The sequence below is a fragment of the Leptopilina boulardi genome, unplaced genomic scaffold, assembly GCF_019393585.1.
Source record: "Leptopilina boulardi isolate dan_hultmark-lab unplaced genomic scaffold, ZJU_Lbou_2.1 LbouV2_342, whole genome shotgun sequence".
Taxonomy (NCBI): Eukaryota; Metazoa; Arthropoda; class Insecta; order Hymenoptera; family Figitidae; genus Leptopilina; species Leptopilina boulardi.
In genome coordinates this window covers 1,158,195-1,186,173 of record NW_026137910.1, presented here as the reverse complement: position 1 = coordinate 1,186,173, position 27,979 = coordinate 1,158,195, and the positions used below count along the sequence as shown (strand labels likewise).

General features: G+C 26.6%; 1 protein-coding gene across 3 annotated transcripts in view; it reads right to left on the bottom strand.

Annotated features, from left to right (window-relative positions):
• Window positions 1-86: 86 nt before the first annotated feature.
• LOC127285965 (ras-related protein Rap-1) overlaps window positions 87-27,979 on the bottom strand; it is a 126,118-nt gene continuing 98,225 nt past the window's right edge. For all 3 annotated transcript variants that reach the window (XM_051312199.1, XM_051312201.1, XM_051312200.1), the window contains exons 2-4: window positions 15,803-15,913; window positions 3,283-3,706; window positions 87-3,083 (exon numbers count right to left, since the gene is read on the bottom strand). In XM_051312199.1, coding sequence (XP_051168156.1) covers window positions 2,784-3,083; window positions 3,283-3,706; window positions 15,803-15,913 — 835 coding nt within the window. In that variant the 3' untranslated portion in view covers window positions 87-2,783. The remainder of the gene's footprint in view (window positions 3,084-3,282; window positions 3,707-15,802; window positions 15,914-27,979) is intronic.

Here is a 27,979-nt window from a genome sequence, read left to right as displayed (position 1 = left end):
TATTTTTGATATAATGAAAAAAAATTAACATACTATAGTGAATATAAATACATTTTGAAAAGATAACAAAAACTTATATAGCTAAGGAATATTTGTGTAATTATAGTATATTTAAAATTAATAATAAAAATTCCTCTAAAAAAATTACCTGTATTTTCATTGCATAAACTTTTTTTTTCTGTAAAACCTTATTGAAATTATAATTTCGCTGCTTTATATTTTTTGAACTTTTTTTAGCAGAGCATAATTTACGCTAGATTTATGTATATATATATAATTTTCTGTTTGTTGAGAAATTTCAAATTTTGTATTCAAATTATATTTAAACAAGAAATCAAACAAAGATGATTAATATACATTTCTATGGTAATAATTATTATTAATTGTAATTGCTTTGCCGATATTATTTCAGGCTCAGTAAATGCGATTTACACTGATAGAAATATTTTTCATTATATATTTTCTCTAATATAATTTAATTTTTATTTCGAAGTATTTAAAAAATGAATATATATATAGAATAAAGAATATTTCGATTTTACAAATTTTCTTTTGTACTTGATTTGTTTATACTGTAAATAAATAAATAAATAAATAAATATATAATTTCACGTGTTGAATGCGCACTAAGCGTAATTTGATATTAATTTCAATTTTTGACGCTTGTTCGTGTTTATTTTTCAAATTAAATTAAAAAAAAAAATTTCTTTTTTTTACGATTTTTTTTTAATTTTAAAAATTAAATTTCTTTAAAAATTTCTTTTTTATGAAATTTATTTTAGGAATATTTTTAACAGTGTAAAGAATAGTTGATACTGAAGTGACTTTTATCCAGAATAATACTCTAATTGTGACTTCTCTATAAATTTGAATATTTTTCTCCAAAATTTTGATTTATAAATCTTAAAATTCATAGAGATACCATATTCAGTCATTTTTTTTATTAAATAAATTTTTCTGTGAAATTTAAGAAAACTTATAAACTATTTTCAGTATTTTATATATCTGCCATTCTAGGAATTTTTTTAAAATTACATTTCGTAGCAGTCTCAACAATTTAATTAACCCCTTCGCAGTTAAGTAGAAAAATCGTTTGTGGGCCTAAAACGGTTAAAAAAAAGTTTCCCAAAAAAATATCATATCATACTATTAAAAAAGTTTTTGGGTTGGCTGAATCCAAAATTAAGGTCAGATTTGAAAAATTCAAAATGGCGGACCCAATATGGCGGAAAAAATTTAAAGTTGATTCGATTCGTTCAAAATTTGGTACTCGGGGGGTTTTGGTGTCGCTGAATCCAAATTTAAGGTCAAATTTGAATTCAGCAACCCCAAAAACCCCCTAAAACTAAATTTTGAAAATATTGAGTCAATTTAAAAATTTTTCCGCCATATTGGGTCCGCCATTTTGAATTTTTTAAATCTGACCTCAAATATGGATTTAGGGACCCCATAAACCTTAAAGGAACCACTTTTATGCAAATCTAGTCAATTTTTAAATTTTTTGGACGCCATATTAGGTCCGCCATTTTGAATTTTTTAAATCTGATCACTTTTTACCAAAATTACGACGTAAAATAACTTTGCGATTTTTTACAGTGTAATTTAATATTTTTTTTGTTAAGTATGAATAACTGTAAATAAACAGTTTCATATATATATTATAAAAAAAAATAAAAATCTTTGTTCAAAAATTCTCTGTAATTAAATGTTGATGTTAAAGAGTCGCCCATGCGAACCAATTAATTAAGTCCAGGTGCAACTCGTCAAATGTAAACAAACATGAAAATGTACGTAATTATTGACAAATTTGCGACACCCTTTTTTTAAATAGAAAATAAAAATTGTTCTTTTCCTATGTGAAAATGGAAAATTCATATACATATAAAACTACAGCCTGACACTGTATTTGACTATAATAATATGAATAATATTAATAATTATAATAAAATGAAAATTACACTGAAACAACAATTTTCTAAAAGTTACGAATTATTTTTTTTTTAATTAGAATTTGTTTATTGATTTCAATTAAAGTTTTACAATAGTTTTAACATTTGTATTAACATAATGAAACTTAACCTTTGGCTCCTGTCTGTGCGACTTATCCATATATATAAAAAAAATATTATTTTATTTATTTATTCAACATAATTTTTTAGGAAAATTTTAAATGAATGAAACAGGAAAATTTTTGAAAACCTGCTTAGCCAAGGTTACGAAAAAATAACCATTTGAATATATCTGAGGCACGGACATTGAGAATCTAGGTGGGAGAAATAGTGTGGAAAGGGATAAAAGACCTAGTCTCTGTCCTCTGGTGGGGGTATAATTTCAGAATTTTACCCTTTCCAAGATGTGACCGTCCAATCGCTCAACTCTTTCTCCCACCTTGGTTCTCAACGTCCGTGCGTCAGATATACTCAAATGGTTTTTTTTTTTCGTAACCTTTAGAAAATTGTTGTTTCAGTGTAATTTTCATTTTATTATAATTATTAATATTATTCATATTATTAGTATTACATTGTAATATTACATAAATAATAAAAATATTACCTCAATATTACTTTAATATCACGAATTTTCTATGTAATATTACAGTGATATTAAGGTAATATTACGTACTATTTGGGTTCATTTAAATTATGGTGAGGTTATTCTGAAATGTGACTTTGAAAACTCTTGGAATGGCATATATATAGAAAAATTTAATAATGATTTTGTGAAAAAAATTCAAATTCAGAGAGAAAATTTATAGTGTTTATGGGCGGTAACTTTTTCTTTTCTTACGATAGAATACATGAATTTCGTTTTGAATCCGTTCGTTCGCTAATTTTTTGTAAATGTTGTAATTGTGCGGCTGTTGGGACTTGAGCGCTACTGGTCCTCGAATTAAGATGTTGAGGAGGCGGAAGGGACTGTCGACGTCGTCGTTGAAGTGCTGGACTTAAATTATACTTGACTTTGGCTTGACTTAGTAGCTCCTTAAAAACTGTGGATATTTCTAAATTATCTTTCGCTGATACCTCCACAAATCCATTGCTCCATTCGACAGTCACTAATTCTCTTGTGCCTTCAGTTTCCACCTAAAGAGAATAAATTATTTATTTGATATTATAATATTTACGTGACGCGCTCTGTGTACATTATATATAATTGATAAGCAAGAAAATTATATAGGTTATGTTTTAGTTTTCAAACAATCATAAATACATAACCTCTATATAAATTTTTATGTTTCTTCAGAGCGCGTCACAATATATTTTGATATTATTTGATTTTTACCTGCTCAACATCTTCTCTTAAATCAATTTTATTACCGACAACAACAATAGGTACATTAACACCTTTTTTGTCAATAATTCTTTGTCGAAGTGCAACTAATTCGGTAAATGTGTTTTTATCATTGACATCGTAAACGAGAACAAATGCATCAGCCGATTGTATGCGCATGTCAAGCATTACTGGAAATTCATGTGTTCCCGAGGTATCACGAATGTCAAGAATTAATTGAATTCCACTAACATCGAATTTAGCACGATGCATTTCTTCAACTGTACTTTTGTATTTTGTCGTAAATGTATTGAATAGAAATTGATGTATTATCGCTGACTTTCCCACTTTGGGTGCTCCCATTACAATTATTTCATGTTTCATCTTACTCTCCGATACTTTTCTACCACTATCGGCTTCTGACAACCTTTCATGTCTGAAACAGAATGTGTATTTTCGTTTATTAAAACAAAAACACAGATATCATTATTATTTCTTATTATAATCATAATTATTTATATTTAAAATTAAAGGACAAACGCATAATTATCTTTATCTTTTTCATACTCGTGGTCTAGTTACAAAATTTGACGCTTTACTCCTCGCTATGTGATTTCTAAAAGATCAAATTATTTAAAGGATTGAATTTCTATAATTCCGAATTATTTAAAAATTGAGTTTTCAAAAGTTTGAATAATCAAAAGATCAAATTTCTACGAATACCCAAAAGATCGAAACTTTTTTACTCAAATAAGTTTACTTTCTATGTTTTATAATTATAGTTAAATTGGATTCTATTTGAGCGGTAAATTTAAAAATTCTGTAATAATATTAAATTTCACACGTAAATAGATCGTAGAATTCGATCTTTTAGTAATTCAAACTTTTACAAATTCGGTTTTTTAATAATTCGGACTTTTGATAATTCCAACTTTTACAAATTCGGTTTTTTAATAATTCGATTTTTTGGTAATTCGAATTTTTAGAAAGTAAAATAGTATATCCTCTCAAATAGAGAGGAGATTCTTTTGATGCAATATTAATCTAAAGGAAAAAGGCGTTAAAAGGGAGATTAATTTTTTCTATATTTGAAAGTATTTTTCAGATATAGCATATATATGTATTATTTTATTTAATATATATTTAAAGAATCTGTCGATAACAGTGACGAACACTGGTGAATTTATTTTCTCTTATAAAAAATATATGTTGGAAAAAAATTTAAATATAGCACTCGGAATAAATCTTCTCCTTTCACTTTGAAAAATAGAAAAAATAGAAGTGAAAGAAACTGAAGAAAGGTACACATACTTTAATCTTAAAGAGCTATTAATTTTTATTAATTTTTTTTTAAGAGAATGCTTGACATAATTTATAACGTCAGCAATTAATTATAACAAAAAATTACCTTTCTAATTGAGCCGCCGGAAAGTAAAAGGGCGCATAAAGTTTGTACGGTCGTTTGAGTTGGCCGGCTGTACAAAATTTATGCGCCCTTTTACTTTCCGGCGGCTCAATTTTCAATTTAAAACAAACAAAATTTAAAGGACAAAAATTTCGTTTTGTCATTTCAATGACTTAATTATGTACATATAATTATATAATAATATCTCAATTTCAATTTTCATCTTGATATAACCTTAATTTTCACTGCTTTTGCTTTGTTATTCGTGCGTTCGGCGTTTTTGTGTCAAATTTGTTATTTGAAAAATATTTGGTATATTACTGTTTGTTCTATTGTTGCTAATATTGGTATTAATTGTATTAATATTACGATTTAAAAAAACCTATACAGTTTATCGTCTGTTCATGTGAATCTGTGATTGATATTTTGTAAAAGAAAATTTTTTTGAAAAAAATTGAAAAATGCAAAGAAGTATAACTAGCCTTCAGTTCCCCTGGCTGCCGCTAGATGGCGCCACTGTCACTTACAGCCGGTCGGTATTCACCTACAGTCGGTAATGCAGACATTAGTTCCACCGTCGGTCGATATTACCTTTAGTCAGTTTTAATATCAGTCGGTAATGTAGATTTCTACGCTGTCAGCAGTCGGTAAGGTAGGAAACTGTTTTACCGATCAACTGGACAAGTGACTATGTATAGTCACCATGTCTTAGTGGCGCGCAAATCGCATATGTGAGTGTGTCTATCGGTGAGATGTAATATATAAAGGTGGGTTGGACACAGTAGCGACATTATTAGGATTCTCTTGGAGCAACTCGGAAGGAGGAGCAGAAGCAGTCACTTGGTCGGTAAAACAGTTTCCTTGCATACCGATTGCTGATAATGTAGAAATCTACATTACCCACTGATGCTAATACTGAGTGGAGGTAATAAAGAAAAATTTTAATTTTATAATTTTTTGCATGGAATTTTTGAAAAGTTGAGTTAAAGACACACATTTTACAAAAAACTTTTAAAATTGATGCATTTTTGAGGAAGTTATGAGCATTCAAAAATAAAAAATGATGTAACATTCTCCAATTTTGAGAAATTCATATCTTGTAAGCGACTTGATGAAAAAATTTGAAAAAATCATGAAGCTCTTTTTTGGAGGGTACAAAATGGTAAAAAAATTTGAGCCAAATCGAAGATGTCAAAGTCGACGATATATTGGTTTGGTGCGGACCTGCCCAGACATTATATATATTATATAAATAATTATATTAGAGAAAAAGAATTCTGCGTAATATCACAAGAGGAACTATAAATTATAACGGATTTAATATAAAAATGAATGTTTCTTCCGCATGAAATATTATTATTTTCCGAGGAATGGTATTTTATATATAGTTGTATATAGATATATGAAGTTAAATAAAATCTGTGTTCGTCGTAAAACGGGAAAGAGCGCAACAAGTGAAGGATTTTTCCCCTTGAGTTGTTTCAGCATACTCTCGCTTTTTCGTTTCCTTGCTCCCTTCGTTAAACAAATCGCAGTGTATCTCGGGCGACGCATTAAACTGACTACGGTATTTGCATGCCGAGCTCGTTTAATTTAATTCAATTAATTAAAAGGGAACGAGGAAGACCGTCGTACTACCGAGAGGCGTCGAGGTTGTTCGACGCCAGGGAATTACGTGCTTCGAGTAACCGTATATCCTCGGCATCATACTTCGTCAACCCTCTTCACTTTTCTTCTTTTTTATTTTCTCTTTCTCTCTCTTTCTTCCCTCCCTCTAGTCTTACATCATCACATTTCGTAGCCTCTTTTATTCTTTCTCTCAAATAAGTCTTAAAGAAAAAAACTATTTCTTTTTTTTTTTTTAATTATCTCGATATATCTTATGCAATGTCCCACGTTTATTATCAAAGAGGTCGACCTTCTTCCTTATATTACAAGTCCTTCACAAAGATGTGCTTTCATTTCTGATGATAGCCTATACTATCTTATCTCAAATACACCACGAAATTAAAGTTATACTGTCTTTGAAAAAAAATATGTATACGGATTTGTGTGTGGGTGAAAAAGATGAAAAGTGCGAATATAAGGTTCTTGCAAAAATATAGGTGGGAAAATATTCTCTGAATAAAAGCGAAGTCTGTCAAGTATAGAATAATCCTTTCAATGGAATAAGGAAGAAAAAAGTAAAGGTGGTAATCAAGAGTCGTTTCAGGATTATATGGAAGGGTATAACTGAGGATTTCAACACCCATTGCGATCAGTATTATGCGCTATATATATACATATATACATAAAACGGACTTTATATGTCCCTTGTTCCTGGCTTTTCCATCAAGTTCATTTCATGAGAAAATACTTTTTAGTATAAGTTTTTCTAAGAAATAGACCGATTCTATTGTGTTTGTTCTATATATATATATCATTGAAAAATTATACAAAAGAGAAATATTTTCTATAAGTATTACTAAACAGTAAAGGTAAAGTGGATTTCCCGTTGAAAAAAATTTATACTTAATTCAAGTAATCTTTTACTTCATTGTTATATTATAGCAAATAAATATTTATTTAAAAGAAATAATTACATTTACTTAATTTAAATAATATATAGAGATTTAAATGCTGGTTGAACGATATTGTTTAATTTTAAGGTACACTCACATCGAGCACATTAGCAGAATACATTTCAGCTAATCAGACGATTCAGAAATTCTCTGCAATCGCCTGATTGGCTGAAATCTATTCTGCTAATCTGCTCCATGTGACTTTACTCTAATTGTAAGTTTTATCGGAAAATATCTATCAGTTACATTCAAAAATATTATTTATTTGAAAAAAAATTATGTTTGATTTAAACTTAAGGGTTAGTTTAGAATGGGCGCATATAAATTTCCCCTAAAAATACAGTAGAATGTCCGAAATATATCACAGTTTTCTTGTGTGTATCAAATTGATACAAGAATTAAGATCAACTCATGCAACGTTTTGATTCGATATAAGGTATCAAATTGATGCAAATGTTTGAATCATTTTCATAAGAAATGATCCAGAATATGGGATCATTTTTTGATACCTGAATTGGTATCAAAGTATAACTGTCATGGCTGTCATGCTCTTATTGACAAGTTTATTAATTAATTTATTCACTGCACTGAATATTAAGATATTAAAAATACTTTTATTATGAATTTTAAGAAAGAAAGAAGCGAAAACTTATAAATTGCGAGCAATTAAATAAGAAAAAATTTATTTCGAAATAAAATGAAATACACTAACCTTTATTTATGTTCATCACAAAAGATTTAAGTTAAGTTCACAATCACAACACTTGAAAATTTTTAATTATTTTTGTGGTTCAAATAATTATCAATAATTTATTTATTACAAATGAACAAAATTTAAGCAATACACGCTTGATAAATATTTCTAATGCGTTGTCAATTAATGCAACTAATAATTTTCTATTACACAATATCATAATCGACATATATGACATTTGTAAACAAACAGGGTTGGGAAACAAGAGACCAAAATATGTTCGTCCATAGCAGAGTTGGGTAGGATTGAAATTCGCTTTGGACGAATATATTTTAGGCTCTTGTTTCCCAACCCTGTTTGTTTACAAATGTCATATATGTCGATTATGATATTGTGTAATAGGAAATTATTAATTGCATTAATTGACAACGCATTAGAAATATTTATCAAGCGTGCATTGCTTAAATTTTGTTCATTTATAATAAATAAATTATTGATAATTATTTGAACCATAAAAATAATTAAAAATTTTCAAGTTTTGTGATTGTAAACTTAACTTAAATCTTATGTGATAAACATAAATAAAGGTTAGTGTATTTCATTTTATTTCGAAATAAATTTTTTCTTATTTAATTGCTCGCAATTTATAAGTTTTCGCTTCTTTCTTTCTTAAAATTCATAATAAAAGTATTTTTAATATCTGAATATTCAGTGCAGTGAATAAATTAATTAATAAACTTGTTAATAAGAGCATGCCAGCCATGACAGTTATACTTTGATACCAATTCAGATATCAAAAAATGATCCCATAATCTGGATCATTTCTTGAAAATGATTCAAATATTTGGATCAATTTAATACCTTATATCGAATCAAAACGTTGCATTCCAAAATGATACCATCAAGTTTACAGTGATGTCATAACTTTATATTTTTGACACCTTCTTCACCCTGTTTCTCTCTCTCTTTTTTTTTATCTCTAATAGATTTTCTAGATGATTGCATTTGTAATCTATACCCTTGAGGTCTAGTAATGTATAGTTGTTAATTCATATGAATTGTCTTAGTAATAGCATTCTATAGTGCGATTCCAGGTGAGATTTTGACTTTTTCGGAGTAGGTTAACCGATTGCAATGAAACTTTGGAATTTTGTTATATATAGTGAGACTAATCTTTAACGTAAATTGCAGCTTAAAATATTTGTTAGTTTACGAGATTTGCAATAATAACACAAAATTTTAAACTGCTATATCTTCCGTTCTAATAATCGGATTGAGGTCTACTTTTTTTTAAAAAAATGTCAAGGAAAATGAGAGGAATAAATCTCTTTCAGAACAATTTTTTATAATTTTACAACTAAAAAAATTATTAAATAATAATTAAATAAATTTCACGTGACAATCTAAAATTCAATAGAATCAATAGAGGAAAGAAAAATGTAAAAATTCTAATTTTCTTCATTCTATTTCATTTTATTTTTCCTTTAAGAGAAATTTTTAAAAGAGCTTTTTTCAATGAATATTCTGCGAAAAAAAATTATTAAATTTAATAAATAAATTTTTAAATTAAATTATTTTCCTTTTTATATAGACTCATGACCCTTTGAGTCTTTTATTTTGCAAAAAGAAAAAAATTTACATAAATTTTAAGAAGAATATTTGAGATGAATTATTATTATAGATATGACTTTATATTAAAATAATATATAATAGTTAAATAATTTTAAAAATATTTATTTTAAAACATTTTTAATATTATTAAATATTCAATATAATTCTCTATGTGAAACATTTTTTGTTAGAATTTAAAATTAAAGATGTTTCATTTAAGTAATAATTCAAGGTAAACTTGATTTAAAAAGACATTTGAGATATGTTTTATGCAGAGGCTTTTAGGAAATAGCTGACTCTTAGATTTTATTAGCGGTTCGGTAGAACCCACTTTAAATTGCATCCATAAAGTGCATAAAACTTTTCTCAAACTGTATGTGTGTGGATGTCTATGAGGTAATCAGAGAGTTTTTTGAATGGACGAAAAAATTGGTAAATTTTTTTCCTCTACTTTTCTCTGGAATAGGGAAAAATACTATACTTTGTTTAAAACACAATTACAAAAATATAGTATGTATTGCAAAATTTTTTTTTTTTTATAATTTCAGAACTCTAAAAAATTTAATAATTATACAGTTTTTTTTAAACGGATTTGATTTCTCATTAAACCGAATTTAGTGCGTAGAACTTGCGTAATAAAAATTGTTTCATTATTCCCGAAAAAAGTCTCATTAAATTCTCACAATGAGAAAACTTCCCTAATGTGCCTAAAAATATCTATAGAGATTTACAAGGGTCCGCAATGTCGAACGATATAAAAAAAAAAGGTTTTCTTCTGAATTTTTCATTTATAGTGGAAGTTTTTTGTCCACAGTACTTTATATGTTAAAAAAAATAATATGGATTCACTTCTTCTGTTAAAAAAATATACAATACAATAAATTAATAAAATTCATGATCATAATATTATCACAGAGAAAAATGAATATGGGCAAATCCACGAAACTTTTAATTTTCAAAAAAAAAAATTTCTTTTTTTAATTTGCAGGCACATTGATGTCACTTTGTGTACACGTTTAAGTACATTTTAGCACTACAAATTCATATGCGTGATTCATTTTTAGCTCACGCCGTCAATGTTTAACTCTTTAAATTCTTTAATGTTAATAAATTACATATAAAATTGGAAAATTCAACTTAGCTTAGCACGTCAGGATTTTGAGGGGGTAAAGACTCCAAAAAAGTTTTTTCAGCATATTCTTAACTTAATAAAATTTATTTCAATCAAAATCCATAAGCGGCTTTTTTGTGTTAAAATATATTTATGAAAATGTTTCCATCACACTATAGATTGACCTATTTAAAGCAAAAATGCAGTTGTGCCTTTCAAAAATGTATGAATTTAAATGAAACCACGATATTTATTATCATCTTTAAATTGTTGCCACAGGAATACAATTAGATGCACATCATTGAGAAAGGTCTTAAAAGTTTTGTTTTTTCGTCACCTTTTAAGAAATGCATTGAACTTTTATTTTTATCTAACGCCGTAATAGATATTTTCATAAGAAGACGTTCAATTGAATTTTTTAAAAAAGTGCTATCACTCAATCAAACCTTCGCATTTTTAGTTTTAGTGGTGGCACACTAATGCACTGAAAAAAATATGCTATTGAATCAACAGCATTTCTGCCAAAGGTATAAAAATTATTGATTCAAAAGTATATGCTATGTAAAATATTTTATAAATTCTATAGCATATGCTTTTGAATCAATAATTTTTATACCTTTGACAGAAATGCTATTGATTCAATAGCATATTTTTCTCAGTGTGGGATAGTGAAAATTTTTTGACAAAATATGTCGGTTAGATATTTCCATAGTAGTTGAAGTGATATTTTACACGCCGCAAAAATAAAAACGTTAAGAATATAAACTTTTTCAAGAAATTCAAATGAAATTTAAGCATTTTTTCACTTTTTAACTTATAAAACTAATTGTCAAATAAATATTTTGTTCTAATACTGTACATAAATGTTCCTTTGTATATAATTTAGCAAAAAAAAAAATTATACCCAAAGTTTTAATTAAAAACACACTAATTTAAAAGTATCAAATTTGTGTGAATAATTCAGATTTTTAAGTGTTCGATTCGAGAATCACAAAAGTTAAAAGTTTCGTGGATTTGCCCATAAATACTCAAAGCTGAAAATAATTATAAGTCAGAATACCTATGTACATATATATACTCAGAGATTGTGTATATCTTTCCTAAAATGATATATTTTGGATTTAATATCTCTAATAGATATTCAGAGCAACGCTTGTGCAAGTTTAAATAGTTTACGTCTGCTATATATATGCCTCAGCTAACAGTAACAAACTTAACCTCAAAATAAATGTGTTTTACAAACCTAAAACTTTCTCTAAAATGAGAATAAATTTTGGGCTGAAATTTTTAAAATAATAGAGAAGGGTACAATACGCATCTCTGTTCTCCTTAAAAATACATAATATGTAAAATTATTTTAAAAAAAGGTTTTAAAAGTCACATTTGTTAAACGAAAATGACAATATGGCGGCGAATACACAGACGTTGCGTGAGTGTACCAATGGTGCGATCTAGTGGCCAATGAATGAACTAGGAAACAACGCAATTTTTATTGCTTAATTTTTATAATTTTGTAGTTAAATAATAGGGTAAATGCACTAATTGCGGCGCGATTCGAGTCAAAACACCTTTGAAATAGAAAATTCGACATTTCTATTGTATAAAGTCAATTTAAGACTTATTAAACTAAAAGGTTATGTTATTTAGATGTTAAAAAAATGTTTAACTCTATAAAAATCGATTATTTAAACAAATATGAGAAATTAAAACTAATACCGTAATTTTCTATTGCGGCGCGTTTGTATCAATTTCGGTGACCAAAATTACGTGTATTTTGAAGATACTTTGCCCGCCGAAATTGGAGCCAATGAAAATCTTAAAAATGTTTCAATTGCGGAGCGGAAAAAAATTAGATCTCAAATAATTAAATTAATAATTATTTAAATGTGCATCTTTATAAGTAATTGTATCAAAAAAAGATTAAAATAATTTTTTTTAATCATTTTGCAACAGTTATATTAAATAAAATTGTAATAATAGTTATTTTTTTATGAACGCGCCGTAATTGATGCACTCGCCGTAATTGATACACTTATCTTAGAATAAATAATTAGAAGAGCAATGTTCCTTGTACCTTTCTTTATTATTCCTCAAAAATTTTAAACCCTAAATCTTTTTTTATTTTAGGATAGTTCGAGAGTTCCAATAAGTATCTTTTTCTGAGTCAATTTTTTTAAATTTCTTCGTAAAAAGTAGGACACTTTATTATAAATATACTTTGAAAATAATTTATATTTATTTATTAATTTTCATAGAAATTTTATCCAAAACTTATGATAAATATTGATTTAGTTTTTTCATTTCAAATAGAAGTGAATTGAATTTTTTTTTTTAATTTGGAATGATTATCCTGTCTGAAATATTGAATATATTTTAATTAAGGACTGGATTTTTTCCCCTATTAAATTAGGTATTCACTGTGAATTTTAATTGAAATTTAAAGAGATTGAATATTAATTTTATTGACATGTTTTAAAAGGTAACATTATTAATATCTATATATAGTTAAATAAAATTATGAGAAGTTTCTCAAAAGTCTTAAATTCTTCAAGTACTGTGGATTTCTAGGTTACATTTATAGCGATTTTATTATGAAAAGTTACAGAGGGAATATTAGATTTCTGCTTGAATAAGTGAATAACTTAATTTCTCATACGGCATAAACAGCGGTGTCGATTTATACAAAAATATTCTCTTTGTTTTAAAATGTAATAATCTCGGTTTTTAATGATATTATTCAATATAAATATAAAATTGAATAAATTGTGAAAGAATTTTTTTTATTATAATTACGATATTAACAACTGAGAGAGACTACACTGAGAAAAATAATATCGTAAAAATAAGAAAATAATTTAGTTAAGCATTTTTAGTTGGCCTTACTAAAGTATGGTTGGCACAACAGAAAAGAAAGTGGCAATCAATCGAAAAATTTAGTTTGCTCTACCAAAAAATATTTTTGAAGGTTTCATGTCTACGAACTAAACAGTTTGGTTCTCCGTACTAAATCGCTGGCACGCAGAATTGCGCACGCGCTGTTCTCGAAAATGTGGCGTCGGTCGTAGGGCCTAGTCAGTCGTGGACCTCTTCCGCGTTATGCTTATCCGATCATTTATGTCATGTGTTTTTATTGTTCGGGTGGTCTATTATACTGCCGCCCCAACAAGAATAACCGTATCTGCATTTAGGATGAGTCACCTACTTGCCACTGCCACTGCCACCAATAAGTGACTTATCCAAAATGTAGTTACTGCTACTCTTGTTGGGACGGCAGTATTATCGTAGCAGTGTCATTAAAGTTTTATAAATATTTATTTTTTAAAAGTGTACTGAAAGTGTTTCTTTTATTTCGAAAGAATGGCTGACGAAGTGACAAAACGTTTGCTAAGAGAATGGGGGTTAGAATGCCTCGTGGCATTCTGTATCAACTTTTGAAAACTTGCTCCTCAATTTTATGCGATATCATTTTGAGATATTTCATGAAACGCGCGTAGTGTGTACTTACGGGAAGATAAATTATTTTTGTAATGTCTAAGCATAATGAATTTAATAAAGTTATATTATTAATCTCATCTCTCTTGAATTAAAATACCTTATTTTTTATACAAAATCGTAAAAATGACCAAATAAACTATTTTATATAAAATAAATTATTTAGTTATTTCTACAAAAAAATTTTTTTTAATCAACGAAAACAGTAAGTTGAAATAACTAAATTTTATTTACGTCAACATAACATTTTTTTTCATTCTAATAAATGTATTTATTACGTAGACTAAATTATTTGGTTACACCTACTAAATAATTCAATTGAGCGAAATTTAACGGTTGGACAAAAAAATTTAGTACTCCCAACCAAACGGGTTAGTTGCACATATATCAAATAAAAAATTTGGTAGGGACAACCACACAGTAAACTTGGTTGTATCTTTTTCTATTGCAACGTTTTGATGCACATAAGTTATATCAAAAAGAGATCGTTTTGTGTATCATTTTTAGAAATGATACACGAAACGGTCTCATTTTTTGATGCAAAAAATTTAATCAATTTATATCAATCATGGCCGAATTGAATCGACTCAAAATTAAACGAATTTTTTTCAGATATTTTGGTAATAGTACAATTGCGGAGACGATTTCACTATTTAATTTGAAAATGAAAATAACAGAAAATCAAAGACAATGTGCAATTCGATAATTAAAAAGTGACAGCTTATAAACATAACCTAAAATGCATGAGAAAAAATTTGTCGATAAAATCAATATAGCCGAGCTTTTTAGAAGGTAGATGGCAGCACTCATCTATTTTCTTTCTTTAAATTTTTTCTGAATCGTTTTTATAAAAAGCAAAACTGCCATCTACCTTCTAAAAAGCTCGGCTATATTGATTTTATCGACAAATTTTTTCTCATGCATTTTAGGTTATGTTTATAAGCTGTCACTTTTTAATTATCGAATTGCACATTGTCTTTGATTTTCTGTTATTTTCATTTTCAAATTAAATAGTGAAATGGTCTCCGCAATTGTACTATTACCAAAATATCTGAAAAAAATTCGTTTAATTTTGAGTCGATTCAATTCGGCCATGATTGATATAAATTGATTAAATTTTTTGCATCAAAAAATGAGACCGTTTCGTGTATCATTTCTAAAAATGATACACAAAACGATCTCTTTTTGATATAACTTATGTGCATCAAAACGTTACAAAGATTTAATGCAATTTTTGGTCTCAATTTGATACTTTTAGGAAAACTGTGCAAACTTTGATACATGATACCAAACAGTTTTCTCAGTGTATATATACTGTTACAATCGGTACAACATTAAAAATAATTATTATACGAAAATCCATTTCCTATAGGAAATACATAAATGTCTCATTTTTGTGTTAGAAAATTGAAAATAATTATAATTTTAAAAGGGGAATAACATAACCTCTAAAAGTAAAATTTATTTAACTTTTGCATGTTGTTCAAGTTAATTTAAAACTTAATTTAAAATTTACGAGCCTTATTAATTATTACTATTTTTCCTTTATGTTGTGTAACATTTTGGAAATGTGTTTTTTAGCCTAATTTGGGGTCGCTGAAAACGAAAATGAATTACCAAAAAATTTGTAAACTAATGTATTTAATATAGGTACTTACCTAGGAGTTCTATTTGGCGGATTATCCTGTCCCTCTTTAAAGGACGCAGGTTGCAGACTGTAACGTCGCTTGAATTTAGGGTGACCCTTCATCACCCACACGTTTTGCTTCCTGTGAAAAAAGAGCAGTTCATTTAATACGAATGACCCCCTATTAGATAACAAAAAAGTTCCTTTATCATTGTTGAAAGGAAACTCTCTTTTTCTCATTTAGAATCACACAGATATTGATCAACTTCATGGACCGAATACTATATAATCTCGAACGTTAAACATACGCAGAAAACTGTTTTCTTGAAAGCCAATCGAATATATGTTTTATTTAATCAAATAAAGTATTCTAAATCAAAATTTTAACTGAAAAAATTTTTTAATGCAAATTTTCAAACTATTCATATAAAATAAAAAGATGTAAATTAATCATTGTTTTTATTTCATAAAAACCATGACGTTGAGGAAAATAATTATATAGTTATATTGACAAATATTTTTCAAAAATTTTAACTGTAAATATTTTTTTAATACTCTGTTTGTATATTCTTAAAACTTTTTTTTTTACATTTTTTTATTAAAAGATAAAACCGCGGGAACTGTATATATATAAAAGAAAGTTTACAATAAATATTTTAGATATATGAGGGCATCTGAATATAGTTAAAACATAAAAACATTTTGATTTCTATTCAAAATGATATGATTCGGAATTATTAATAACACAGAAAATTATAAGGGATTAAAATAAGCTGCAACGCTTATTATTTTAATCCAATTTTGCTTATTTTAATACCAAAATGGATTAAAATAAGCAAAATTGGATTAAAATAATAAGCGTTGCAGCTTATTTTAATACCTTTAAATTTTCTGTGAACATAGCCACACAAAAAATTAAAAAAGTTCTGATCTGGGAATTTACTATATATATATATATATTTTTTGGGTCGATGAATCTGAATCCTAGGTCTGTTTAACCCCATCAGATTAAGATTTTGACATAACCTCAAAAAACCCTAAAATTTATCTGCACAACAAGCAAGAAAAAAAACATTTTCTTTATGATCTCGATATGTTTACTATGTATATGTATTTAAAGGTCCTTGAATATAAACCCGAGGCCCATTTAACCTACTCACTTCAGAATTCTGCCATAACCTCAAAAAATGCAAAAGGGAAGGATGCCGCATTGTGCTCACTCGCCATTTGTCCTAATTCTCGTCAACTACCACACCCTGCTCTAGTAAAAATTTAGTGACTTTTTTGCTAAAATTAAAAGTTACTATAAAAGTTACTAAATTTTTAATAGAGCAGGGTGCGGTAGTTGACTTGTGGGGACAATGACATCCTTTAAATGGTCCTCGGATTCGGATTCAGGGACCGCAAAAATATATAGTAAACACAGTCAGACCCCCAGATTAGAACTTTTTTATTTTTTTCTATGACTGTGTATAATTTTATAATAGGGTAAGTGTATGAATTACTGCTGATGCGGCAATTACTGTGATTTTTATAAAATTAGTAAAACTTAGTAATTGAGAACATAAAACTGTTTCAAAATGACTTTAAAACTTATTCCAAATGATATTTGATATTATATCCACTAATGATGCATATTTCGACTATTATCAAATTATTTATTCAAGTTACAATTGAACCTATCACAGTAATTAGAGCATGCGTATATTTTTCTCATGCTGCTATTACTGTGGCCCATCCAGTCAACCTAACCTCTAAATCAACACTTTTAGCGCAGTAATTGGTGCACACCATTCGCAGTAATTCATATGCAAACTTGCAGTAATACCAGCATATGCCATTTTTAAAAAAGTTAATATTTTTAATAATATATTTGTTATTTCTTCAAGTTTAAAGTATCGTTTCTATTTTAATAGACACTAATAGTGATTTAACAAAAATAATTAAATCATTATTTCATTTACACTTTTATTATTTTATCATTAAAGTCGGTCTTGGGTTGTACATCACAGTAATTGGGACATTTACCCTAACCTTATAATTTATCTTTCATGTAATTTTTAGAAAATGACGAAAATAGGGACGCATGATTATGTTCTAAAAATCATTAGTCATAATTTACATTTTATCGAATTTTATTTGTCCTAATTAGTTTTGAGCCGAATTTTAATTTGTTCGAAATAGCATTTGGCATAATTTTTATCAATCCGATTTTCTATATTGCAGAATTTTTATATAACGGAAAATTCAACTCACAGAATTTTTATTTCTTCGAATTTTTATTTGTCAGAATTTTTATTTGCTCGAATTTTCATTTTAAATAATAGGCATTTTAAAGAATTTTTATTAGGTAGAATTTCATTGAACAGAATTTTTATTCAGATGAATTTTCATTTGTTCGAATTATTATTTGATATAATTTCCATATAATCAATTTTTCATACTACAGAATTTTTACTTAACCGAAAAATCATTTGTCAGAATTTCTAATTGATAGAATTTACATTTGTCCGAATTTTCAAATGGCCGAACAAACAATCGACAGAAAGATTTCGGCGCGATTTTTAAAATCAACCAATCAAAAATTATTCATAAAATTGTTATTGGTTGATTTTAAAAATCGCGCCGAAATCTTTCTGTCGATTGTTTGTTCGGCCATTTGATAATTCGGACAAATGTAAATTCTATCAATTAGAAATTCTGACAAATGATTTTTCGGTTAAGTAAAAATTCTGTAGTATAAAAAATTGATTATATGGAAATTATATCAAATAATAATTCGAACAAATGAAAATTCATCTGAATAAAAATTCTGTTCAATGAAATTCTACCTAATAAAAATTCTTTAAAATGCCTATTATTTAAAATGAAAATTCGAGCAAATAAAAATTCTGACAAATAAAAATTCGAAGAAATAAAAATTCTGTGGAGTGAATTTTCGGTTATATAAAAATTCTGCAATATAGAAAATCGAATTGATGAAAATTATGCCAAATGCTATTTCGAACAAATTAAAATTCGGCTCAAAACTAATTAGGACAAATAAAATTCGATAAAATTTAAATTATGACTAATGATTTTTAGAACATAATCATGCGTCCCCGAAAATATATATATATTTTTTAAATATTGACAAGTAAAGATGAAAATTTAGAGACTTTATATATGTACAAATTTTGTTTGTTCGAAAATTCCTGTCGCTTTACGTAAATAATGATAATAATTTTTTGTGATAAATGGTGAGATACATTGAAAAAAGTGACGTCATATTTATTGATAAAAACCAATTAACACATGTATATGCAAAAAGCATTGAAATTTATTATTATTATTATTTGATAAAAGTGCTAACAGCCATTGCTGGTGTATACAATATATATATATATAAATAAGAATGGAAATAGATATCTATATACATAAAAAGGGACGCATATTCATTGTCGAACCAAAGTTATATGTGTGAAATATCTTTTATCTCTCGATTTTGTCCATATAGGAAAGGATTTGGAGCATAAAATATCGATAGGAAAATGCTTATTATATGGCACGTGACGGGAAAATATAAAATTGCCGATATTCGAAAAATTGAAATAAAGTATTCCGATCTTTTCAATGTTTAACCCTCTATATATAACGAACAAGTCACTATTTTTTTTATCTTATATCAACAATTTTCCTATTTGAGATATATTAGTTATTATTTGTTGTTTTATTGTTTATAAATAGAAGAACAAATTTTCTATTTCATATAGATACTATTTTTTCATTTTGTTTTTATTTTATTTCAGTATATTATATTCTGTGCAGATATTGAAATATGAACCTAAAGGGGTACTGACAGATTTCCACATATGCCCGACAAGGCGATATTAGATAATATTATTTAGAAAATATAATATACTATTTAAATGAGATAATTAAGATAATATTATATATGGATTATTTAATATCTAGATTATATAATTATATACAATATATGTGCACAAATATAAATTGTACATTAAATATATATATATATATATATATATATATATATATGTGTGTGTTTGATAGAAGGAGGGTCGTAAAATACTATGTCAAAAAGTAACTGCAGAAGCCAAGATTCTATCTTTACTGCCGCTCGAATGGTTAACTGTACATGATGTTGATAAAATAAGGGGGTAGTGAAATGGACGGATGAAATGTTTTCTCATTTTCGTTCTTCCGAAACTGGAATAATGTTTTTCCTGCTTTATTTTTAGGTTGAGTGCATGCCAATATGGTTTCAGTAAATTTTCTTAGTCTGTGAGTGGAGAATTAAATAACATAAATTTTTATGCATTGTATATCGAATTTTCTTTTAAATTTCGAAATTATTATACATGACAAGTGCCAAACAACCTAAACTGCATCAGATGTGATTGAAATGCTCGATCATTATATATATGAGGCACTCTCTAGAAAAAAATGACAAAAAAATTATGCTTTTATAAATACATATATATATATACACTGAGAAAAATAATATCGTAATAATAAGAAAATAATTTAGTTAAGCATTTTTAGTTGGCCTTACTAAAGTATGGTTGGCACAACAGAAAAGAAAGTGACAATCAATCGAAAAATTTAGTTTGCTCTACCAAAAAATATTTTTGAAGGTTTCATGTCTACGAACTAAACAGTTTGGTTCTCCGTACTAAATCGCTGGCACGCAGAATTGCGCACGCGCTGTTCTCGAAAATGTGGCGTCAGTCGTGGACCTCTTCCGCGTTATGCTTATCCGATCATTTATGTCATGTGTTTATTGTTCGGCTGGTCTATTATCGTAGCAGTGTCATTAAAGTTTTATAAATATTTATTTTTTAAAAGTGTACTGAAAGTGTTTCTTTTATTTATATATACCTGATATTTCATAAAAATTCTTAAAAATTAAAATTTTTCGTATTGTACAAATACAAAAAAAAACATTTATTGATTTACTTAGTATATGAGACGTATATATAGAAGTATTCGTACAGTCGAGAAACGATTATGTGCAGCTTCTCGAGACTAATTCTCTCTGAAACGATCTACACCGCAATATTATGACATTATGATACGCGTCCTCGCATATTATGTATATACAATTTGCTGGGAACACCTGCCGTCATCATGTTTCAATACATATAAACGGAATATATTATTTTCCAATTTCTTGATACAATAGAATACTAATTTATAGAAAATTATTCTATTATATTTTAATAGCTATATAATGTAAAGGAATATTGTAATACATATAATTGTAATACATATAATTTTCATTGACTAAAAATATTACTTTGCACAAAAAAAAATTGGTGATAAAACGATATTTTTAGTTCAACCATACTATGTTGAACAAAAAAGTTGAATTTAAATTTAAAAAGTGACTTTTCTTAAAGATGGACACTTTCGATTTTTAATTTTTTTTTTTGCACTGCAATCTCTAATGACTGAAGAATTTTTTTTCTTATCTGCAAAAGTGTTAGTTTTTAGTTTCTAAATTACTATTTTTAGTTTTATTAGTACTGCTCACAAAATTTCAAGCAGTTATTCTATTACAAAAATATAACCTTTTTTCATTATCATTCATTTGTTTTTTTTTAATTTTCAAAAATACATGCTATAAATCGTTGCGTCTAGCTTAAAAATTGTAAACAGTAATTTAAAAACTAAAAGTACCACTTTTACAGATAGGAGAAAAAATTCTTCAGTTATCAGAGATTGCAGTGCAAAAAAAAAATTAAAAATCGAAAGTGTCTCTCTTTGAGAAAACTCACTTTTTAAATTTAATTTCAACTTTTTTCTTGCTTCCATTATAGGTACGTTATTTTTGAGCACATATTAAAAAAATTTGAGAAAAAGTGAACAAATTTCATATACAGTATAATTTTTTATTCATTAGTGCAATAGATAAAAAAATGTTTTAAAAATACACTGCCTTTGATGATGTTAAATTTCAAAAAAATCATAACTTCCTTCATTTTTATCAAATAAAAAAATATGTATTTTCTTATTTTTCTTATAGATTTAAAAAAAAATGTTTCGGGTAAAAAATATGATATTAATAAAAATAAAGTAAATTTATTAAACATAGAATAAACTTTTAACTTAAAGTTATATTTTTGGTTAAGAATCATGTCAAAATCTTATTCACTGGAACACCCGTATTGTCCCACTTTGCAGGGAGTGGTAGCTTTTTTCAATATACATGGCGGGGAACTAGAATATTGAGAATAGCAGGGTGAAGTAGGTGTCAAATATTTATAAAGATACGTCATATTTCGAACGTTCTACTGGATCAAATAATTTCCATTATTAAAATAAAACTTACAAACTGTGTGAAATTAAAGAAAATCGTTTACTTTTAATATTATCAAATAAATATTTATTTATATTAAATACCTATATTACTGAAAAAAATTTACGATTGTAGAGAATATTTTACTGAGTAAAATAAGCTATTGTTTATAAAAATTGGTTAAAAATTGCGATTTTTGTCTGTTTTGAAAGAAAAAAGTGTTTTTTTTTTTACAAAAAATATAAATTTAAATCTTCTAAAATTATTTAAAATTAATTTTTATTAAATTTTTGTTTGCGTTAAATACCATTTCTTTTAGTTTTAAGGTTATGTTAAGGTCTCCATCCTTCTTTAATGGTATTTTGTTTCAAATAAAAAAATTATTGGTCTAAATATACAATTTATTTAAGGTATATCTCCGGCTCCAGTGGTGCTCAGTTCCTTACGACTAGTTTATACTAATCAACAGCTCACTTCACTGTCGTGTTTTCTCTCTCTTTCTCAAGCGAGTAATATACATACTTGACTCTCTTGAAAAATCAATAGATAACTTAACTTTTCTACTTAAAAACGTTGTAATTAAAAAATTATAATGTGTACCCCTACTAAAACTTTTTTTTTTATCTTATTCTATTAATTCTATTCTACAATATACTCGTTTTTAAAAAAAATCTATCGATAACTTTTTAAATAATTCAATAAAATGTATGAGTTTTGCATGTTCAGATTAGAAATTCTATGTTAACTGGTGCAATTTTGAACCCAGATTTCTTAGTTTTTTGCATGGCAAGGAGTACTGGGTTTTTTACCACTTATAAAGTACATAAAAAGGAACATTTTCCCAGAGTTTAAAAAAATTCTAGCGAAAATCGATTTGCCGGAGAAATACCTTAATTGAAATATAAATTATTTGGTTCAAGTAAATAGTTATTTGATAATAGTCAAGTAACTGATTATTTGAATCAAATAAATTTTTTTCAGTGAATATAAAGGTTTTTAGCTTTGAAGATCTTCATTCTTAAGGAAAAAAAGAATCTTTCAAAAAGCAAAAAGAAAAAAAACAAGAATAATATGCTTTCACATGTCTATCTCAACGCGGTACGAGTCGAGTAACCGACGAAACAATCGACGGCTAACAAACAAAAGAAATCTCTCAGTGAGATTACACGCTGAGGAATTTGTACTTAATTAATTTTTATTTCAACTAATCAATATTTGAAAAAAAATCTATGTCCACCATTTTGCATTGGAAATTTTTAAAATTTAATCATTAATAATATATGGGGCACACCATGTGGGAATTTCATTCAAAAAATTTTTTTCACTAGGAAATTTTTTTCCAAATCTTTATGAAAAATAAGAAAATACCTACTTTTTTTATTTCGTTTATTTGATAAAAATTATGCAAGTTATTATTTTTCTAAATCATCAGAAACAGAGTACTTTTTTTTATCTGTTAGTAGGACAGAGAAAAACGTGTTTCAAAAATACTCTGCTTCTGACGAAGTAATATTTAAAAAAAAATCATAACTTCCATAATTTTTATCAAATGAAGAAATAAAAAAATAATTTTTTATTTTTCATAAAGATTTTGTGAAAAAATATTCAAGTCAAAAAAAATTTTTTTGAATGAAAATTTTACATGGAATGCCCCAATATATGGGGTAAAATTTCTGAAGCGATCTAACTGAAAAAAATTTTTTTTCCTATCGGGATGAAAATTGTTCTATATTTTGTCCTAGTGATGAGAATTTTAACCACGAAGTATTGTTAGATTTTTTTCAAAAACTTTAGTGAGGGGAGGGGGTTAAAGTTTTTAGTAAAGTGTGAACACTGAATTTTTGAAAAGTCGTTAAGCTATTTAACAACAAGGTTTTAAAAAATTTGAATTTTTTGTCTTTGAAAGTTTTTTTCATGCTCTTTTGAATGGTGTAACAAAGTTTTAAAAAAATGTAACTCTTTTTTTGAAAATGGAAAATATTTTTCACTTTTTCTCAAAATCGGATTTTTATTTTTTTATTAAATTTTTATTATCTCGAAAACAAAAAAAGGACATTTTCATATTTTTTTGTATTGAAAAAACACATTTTAAAGTTTATAAAAAAAAATGTTTTTAATTGATAAAAAAGCCGATTTTGAGAAAAGAGATTTAATAATATATGAATACATTAATTTATTTAAAATATATTGAATATCCGACTATGCTTAAAAAATATTTAAAAATAAATTTGTAAAACACAGAGAAAATAAATTTATATTAATATTTCATTGTTCGTTTCAGGATAAATTGAAGTATATATATTGAGTAGAAATCACAAAAAAGCAATATATCGAGTAAGTTTAAAAGTTTTGAAATCTTTCTTTAAGAAGTATAGCATTTCATAAATGTATTGTCTCATGGATATATAAAAGTTTATACTTTGCAAAAATGTTAAAAACTTTATAAATAAGGTCTGTTCATTTTTTTTTTTTTTTTTTTGAAATATCAATTATAATTAATAAACAAAAGATAGAGTTAAAACATGATTGAAATTAATATTATATATCAGACGCAAGAATTAATTTATCCTGATGATGAAATAATTCCTCGACAAAAGTAAAAATAGATTTTCTTGTATTAAGAGTTTACTTTTAGAGTCTTTTGAAAAAAAAAAATTGTGGAAAACTTTTTTTTTTCTCAATATAGTCTTTTATTTTATATTCTTTGTGAGAAAACTTCATTATAGACTCAATATAAGAGCATTGTGAGAGGATTCTTTTTTTTTTTATTCTTGTTTATCATTATTTTTTCACTCCCTTTTTTTTCTACATGCTATTTTCCCCTCTCCCTCCTTTTCTTTTTCTCTTTATTGTTTTCTTCTATCGCGATGCATTAAGAAAGGTCGATCTTCATTGAAACTTAATAGATTTCCTCGCGTACCAATTTAATTTACATTTCCGAAGGAAGATTCTTCGATCTCTTGTATTTCAATTTGATGTTGAAAATGTTGAATGCAGATTTTCTCGAGTGTTTTGTGCTTAAATTTTAATGTCACTTGCATTCGAATCTCAATTTTATAAATGAATCTATTTTCAAAATAGACTCAAACTAATGTATTTTATTAATAATTTTTTCCGCTGAACGAAATTTTTATTTGTAAAAAATTTTGTTTAAAAAAAAAATTTTTTTAAACAAATTTTTATTTAAAAAAAATTCTAATTTAACCGCAAATATTAATTTAGCACCATTCTTATTTAAGGCCATGTGAGACAAAAACACTTTGGTAGTTTTTGTTAGTTCTTTGAGCGGCCACTAACTCGAATTGGCGCTGGTTCCTGATACACTCACGCGACGTACCCCCGCCATGTTGACTTCAACTTTCGTTTAAAAAAATTAGAATTTCCAAACTTTTACTTTTAATACTTAAACGTAAAATTGTGCTTCAAACCGAAAACAGCGCAATTCTCAATGCTATTCTCTATTATATTTTCCAAACAAAATCATTTTTCCAAAATTTTAAGCCGAAATCATTTTTTATTTCAGATAAAGTTTCAAACCACAAAAAAACGTCCTTTGTCCACATACCCTTAAGGAAACTTTTTGCTTAAACCTTTCTTAGAAACTATACTGTCTCCATTTACCCCAAATTTTCTAAATCTTGGGGTAAATGGGGACAGTAATTTTCATGCGTTTAAAGCTTATCTAAACTTTCTTCTGATGCATAAAATTAATCCTGGGAATGTAAATAACAATTTAAAAAAATATAAACTCGCAAATATTACCCTTTAAAGGAGGAAACTTACGTAATTTGTGAAAAATAGAAATTTTATTCCCATTTACTCCAACTGACCCTAATTGTTATAAATTATAAATAATAATTTTAAGTATAATTATATAATAAATAAATAATAAATTGTTATTAGGATAAAATTTGATATAAAATGACATTTAAATAACGTAGATCAAGTGTCTCATAAAAGAAAAAAAAAATACAAAAATCATCTCTGTATATATATAGTTATTTATGACGTATCGCATTCTTTTTGAAATGGTCTCCGTCTTTAAATCTCCTCTTGCTCAATCGCGTGCTAAAACCATAAAGAACGTTAACCTCGCTCGTTATTAAGCAGAGCGTCAATAAAAGGAAATTCGTTTTCTTAGATGATTCAACGTTCGCTTTATATAGGCGGGAGAAAAAAAAAAAGGTTAACAAGAAAAATAATTGAAGTGAAGCTTTAAATGGTTCTTTTAATACAAAATCTTAACTTTCTTATATATAGATATAACTTTATATCTTCATTTCTTAAAGCTATCAATAAAAATAATAAGCAGAATTTTTCTTTTTAAATTCTTTTTCTTTCCGATTTATTTTATATTACAGACATGGAAATGATAAACTGTATAATACAATTGTTACAATTATTGCCTAAGAAATTTTATAACAATGACAAAAAAAAACGACAATAGATTTTGAAATAAATTATCAAAAATTCAAAATGACGCATCCAATATATGGCGAACGAAAAAATAAAAAATTAATCGGAATTGCTTGATACTTATTATTGTGGGGTTCTTGGGGTCGCTGATTATGAATTGAATGTCAATTCTTTAAAATTCAAAATGGTGGATCTAATATGGCAGACAATTTAAAAAAAAATCATCTGATTCACTTGAAACATTGAATTTTAAAAAACTGACATCAAATTCGTAATCAGCTAGCCCAAAAAACCCCCCAAATAACAAGTTTCAAGCACTTCTGATTAATTTTTAATTTTTTCGTCCGCCATTTTGAATTTTTTAAAAATGACTTCAAATCCGCAATCAGAGACTCTGAAAAACCACCGTGTAACGTATTTCAAATGAATACGATAAATTTTGAATTATATCGTATTTTGTATTTTTCTAAACTGATTAGGATAAAAGGATTTTTTGTATAAAAGACTAAAAAAAAAGAATGTGAAATGTCGAATATTTTGAAAATTTGACCTAACTTTGAAAAAAAACTGCCGCTATTGAATTCATCAATAATTAAATTTACCTCATAACTGTCAAGTTTGTTAAAAAAAAAAGGTTCTCTATTCGAGCACAGTATAATAATAATAATAATAATATTAAAAAATTGTTCATCATTTTGGATTTATTTTCAATTTTAAGGTATTTCAAAATTTAATGTTAGATTCGTATAATCATCGATCTCGATAACCTCAAAAATAATAGCAAACTTTATATGAATTGGACATTATTTGTAAAATAACAGTCGCCATATTGGATTCGTCATTTTAAACTTTGTAAATTAAATTTTGGCTTTTCAATATATAGTTGAAACTTTTCAAGTTGATTTTTATTTCTAAAATATACAAAAACTGTCTGAATATATATATATACCTATATATAAATACGTACATAAACTTAGCGAAACAACTTCAAAAACCAAAAGTCTTATATAGACCAAAATTTGCCGCTTTTTAGTCGCTAATTAGTTGTGAAAAAAAAAATTTTGTCGCTCTTCAAATTTTTTTTAAAATAGGGTGCTTTGCTAAGTTTACATAAAGTTAGCGAAGCACCCATTCTAACTCCGTTGTTTACAAAGATTCACAAAATTCTTCTTGACAGAAATTTGCCGTTTTTTTGCCGTAACAAGACCAAATAATTCATTTTCCAAATACCCAAAAAATTAATTAAAAAAATTTAAAAAAAAATTTATTAAAAAATTTTTTTTAAATTTAAAAATAAAATTAAGAAAAAAATTTTTATACGAACTGTAAATGAATGTAAATTAAACAACTGCAGATGAATCACATAAGTACAGTAAAAAAAATGTAATTCATATAGAAAAAAGAAAAACTTATTTGTTAAATTTTACATTAAACTAAATTAAATTATTTCATAAGAATTTAAAATCTATGCAAGAGAAAATACGTAATCAT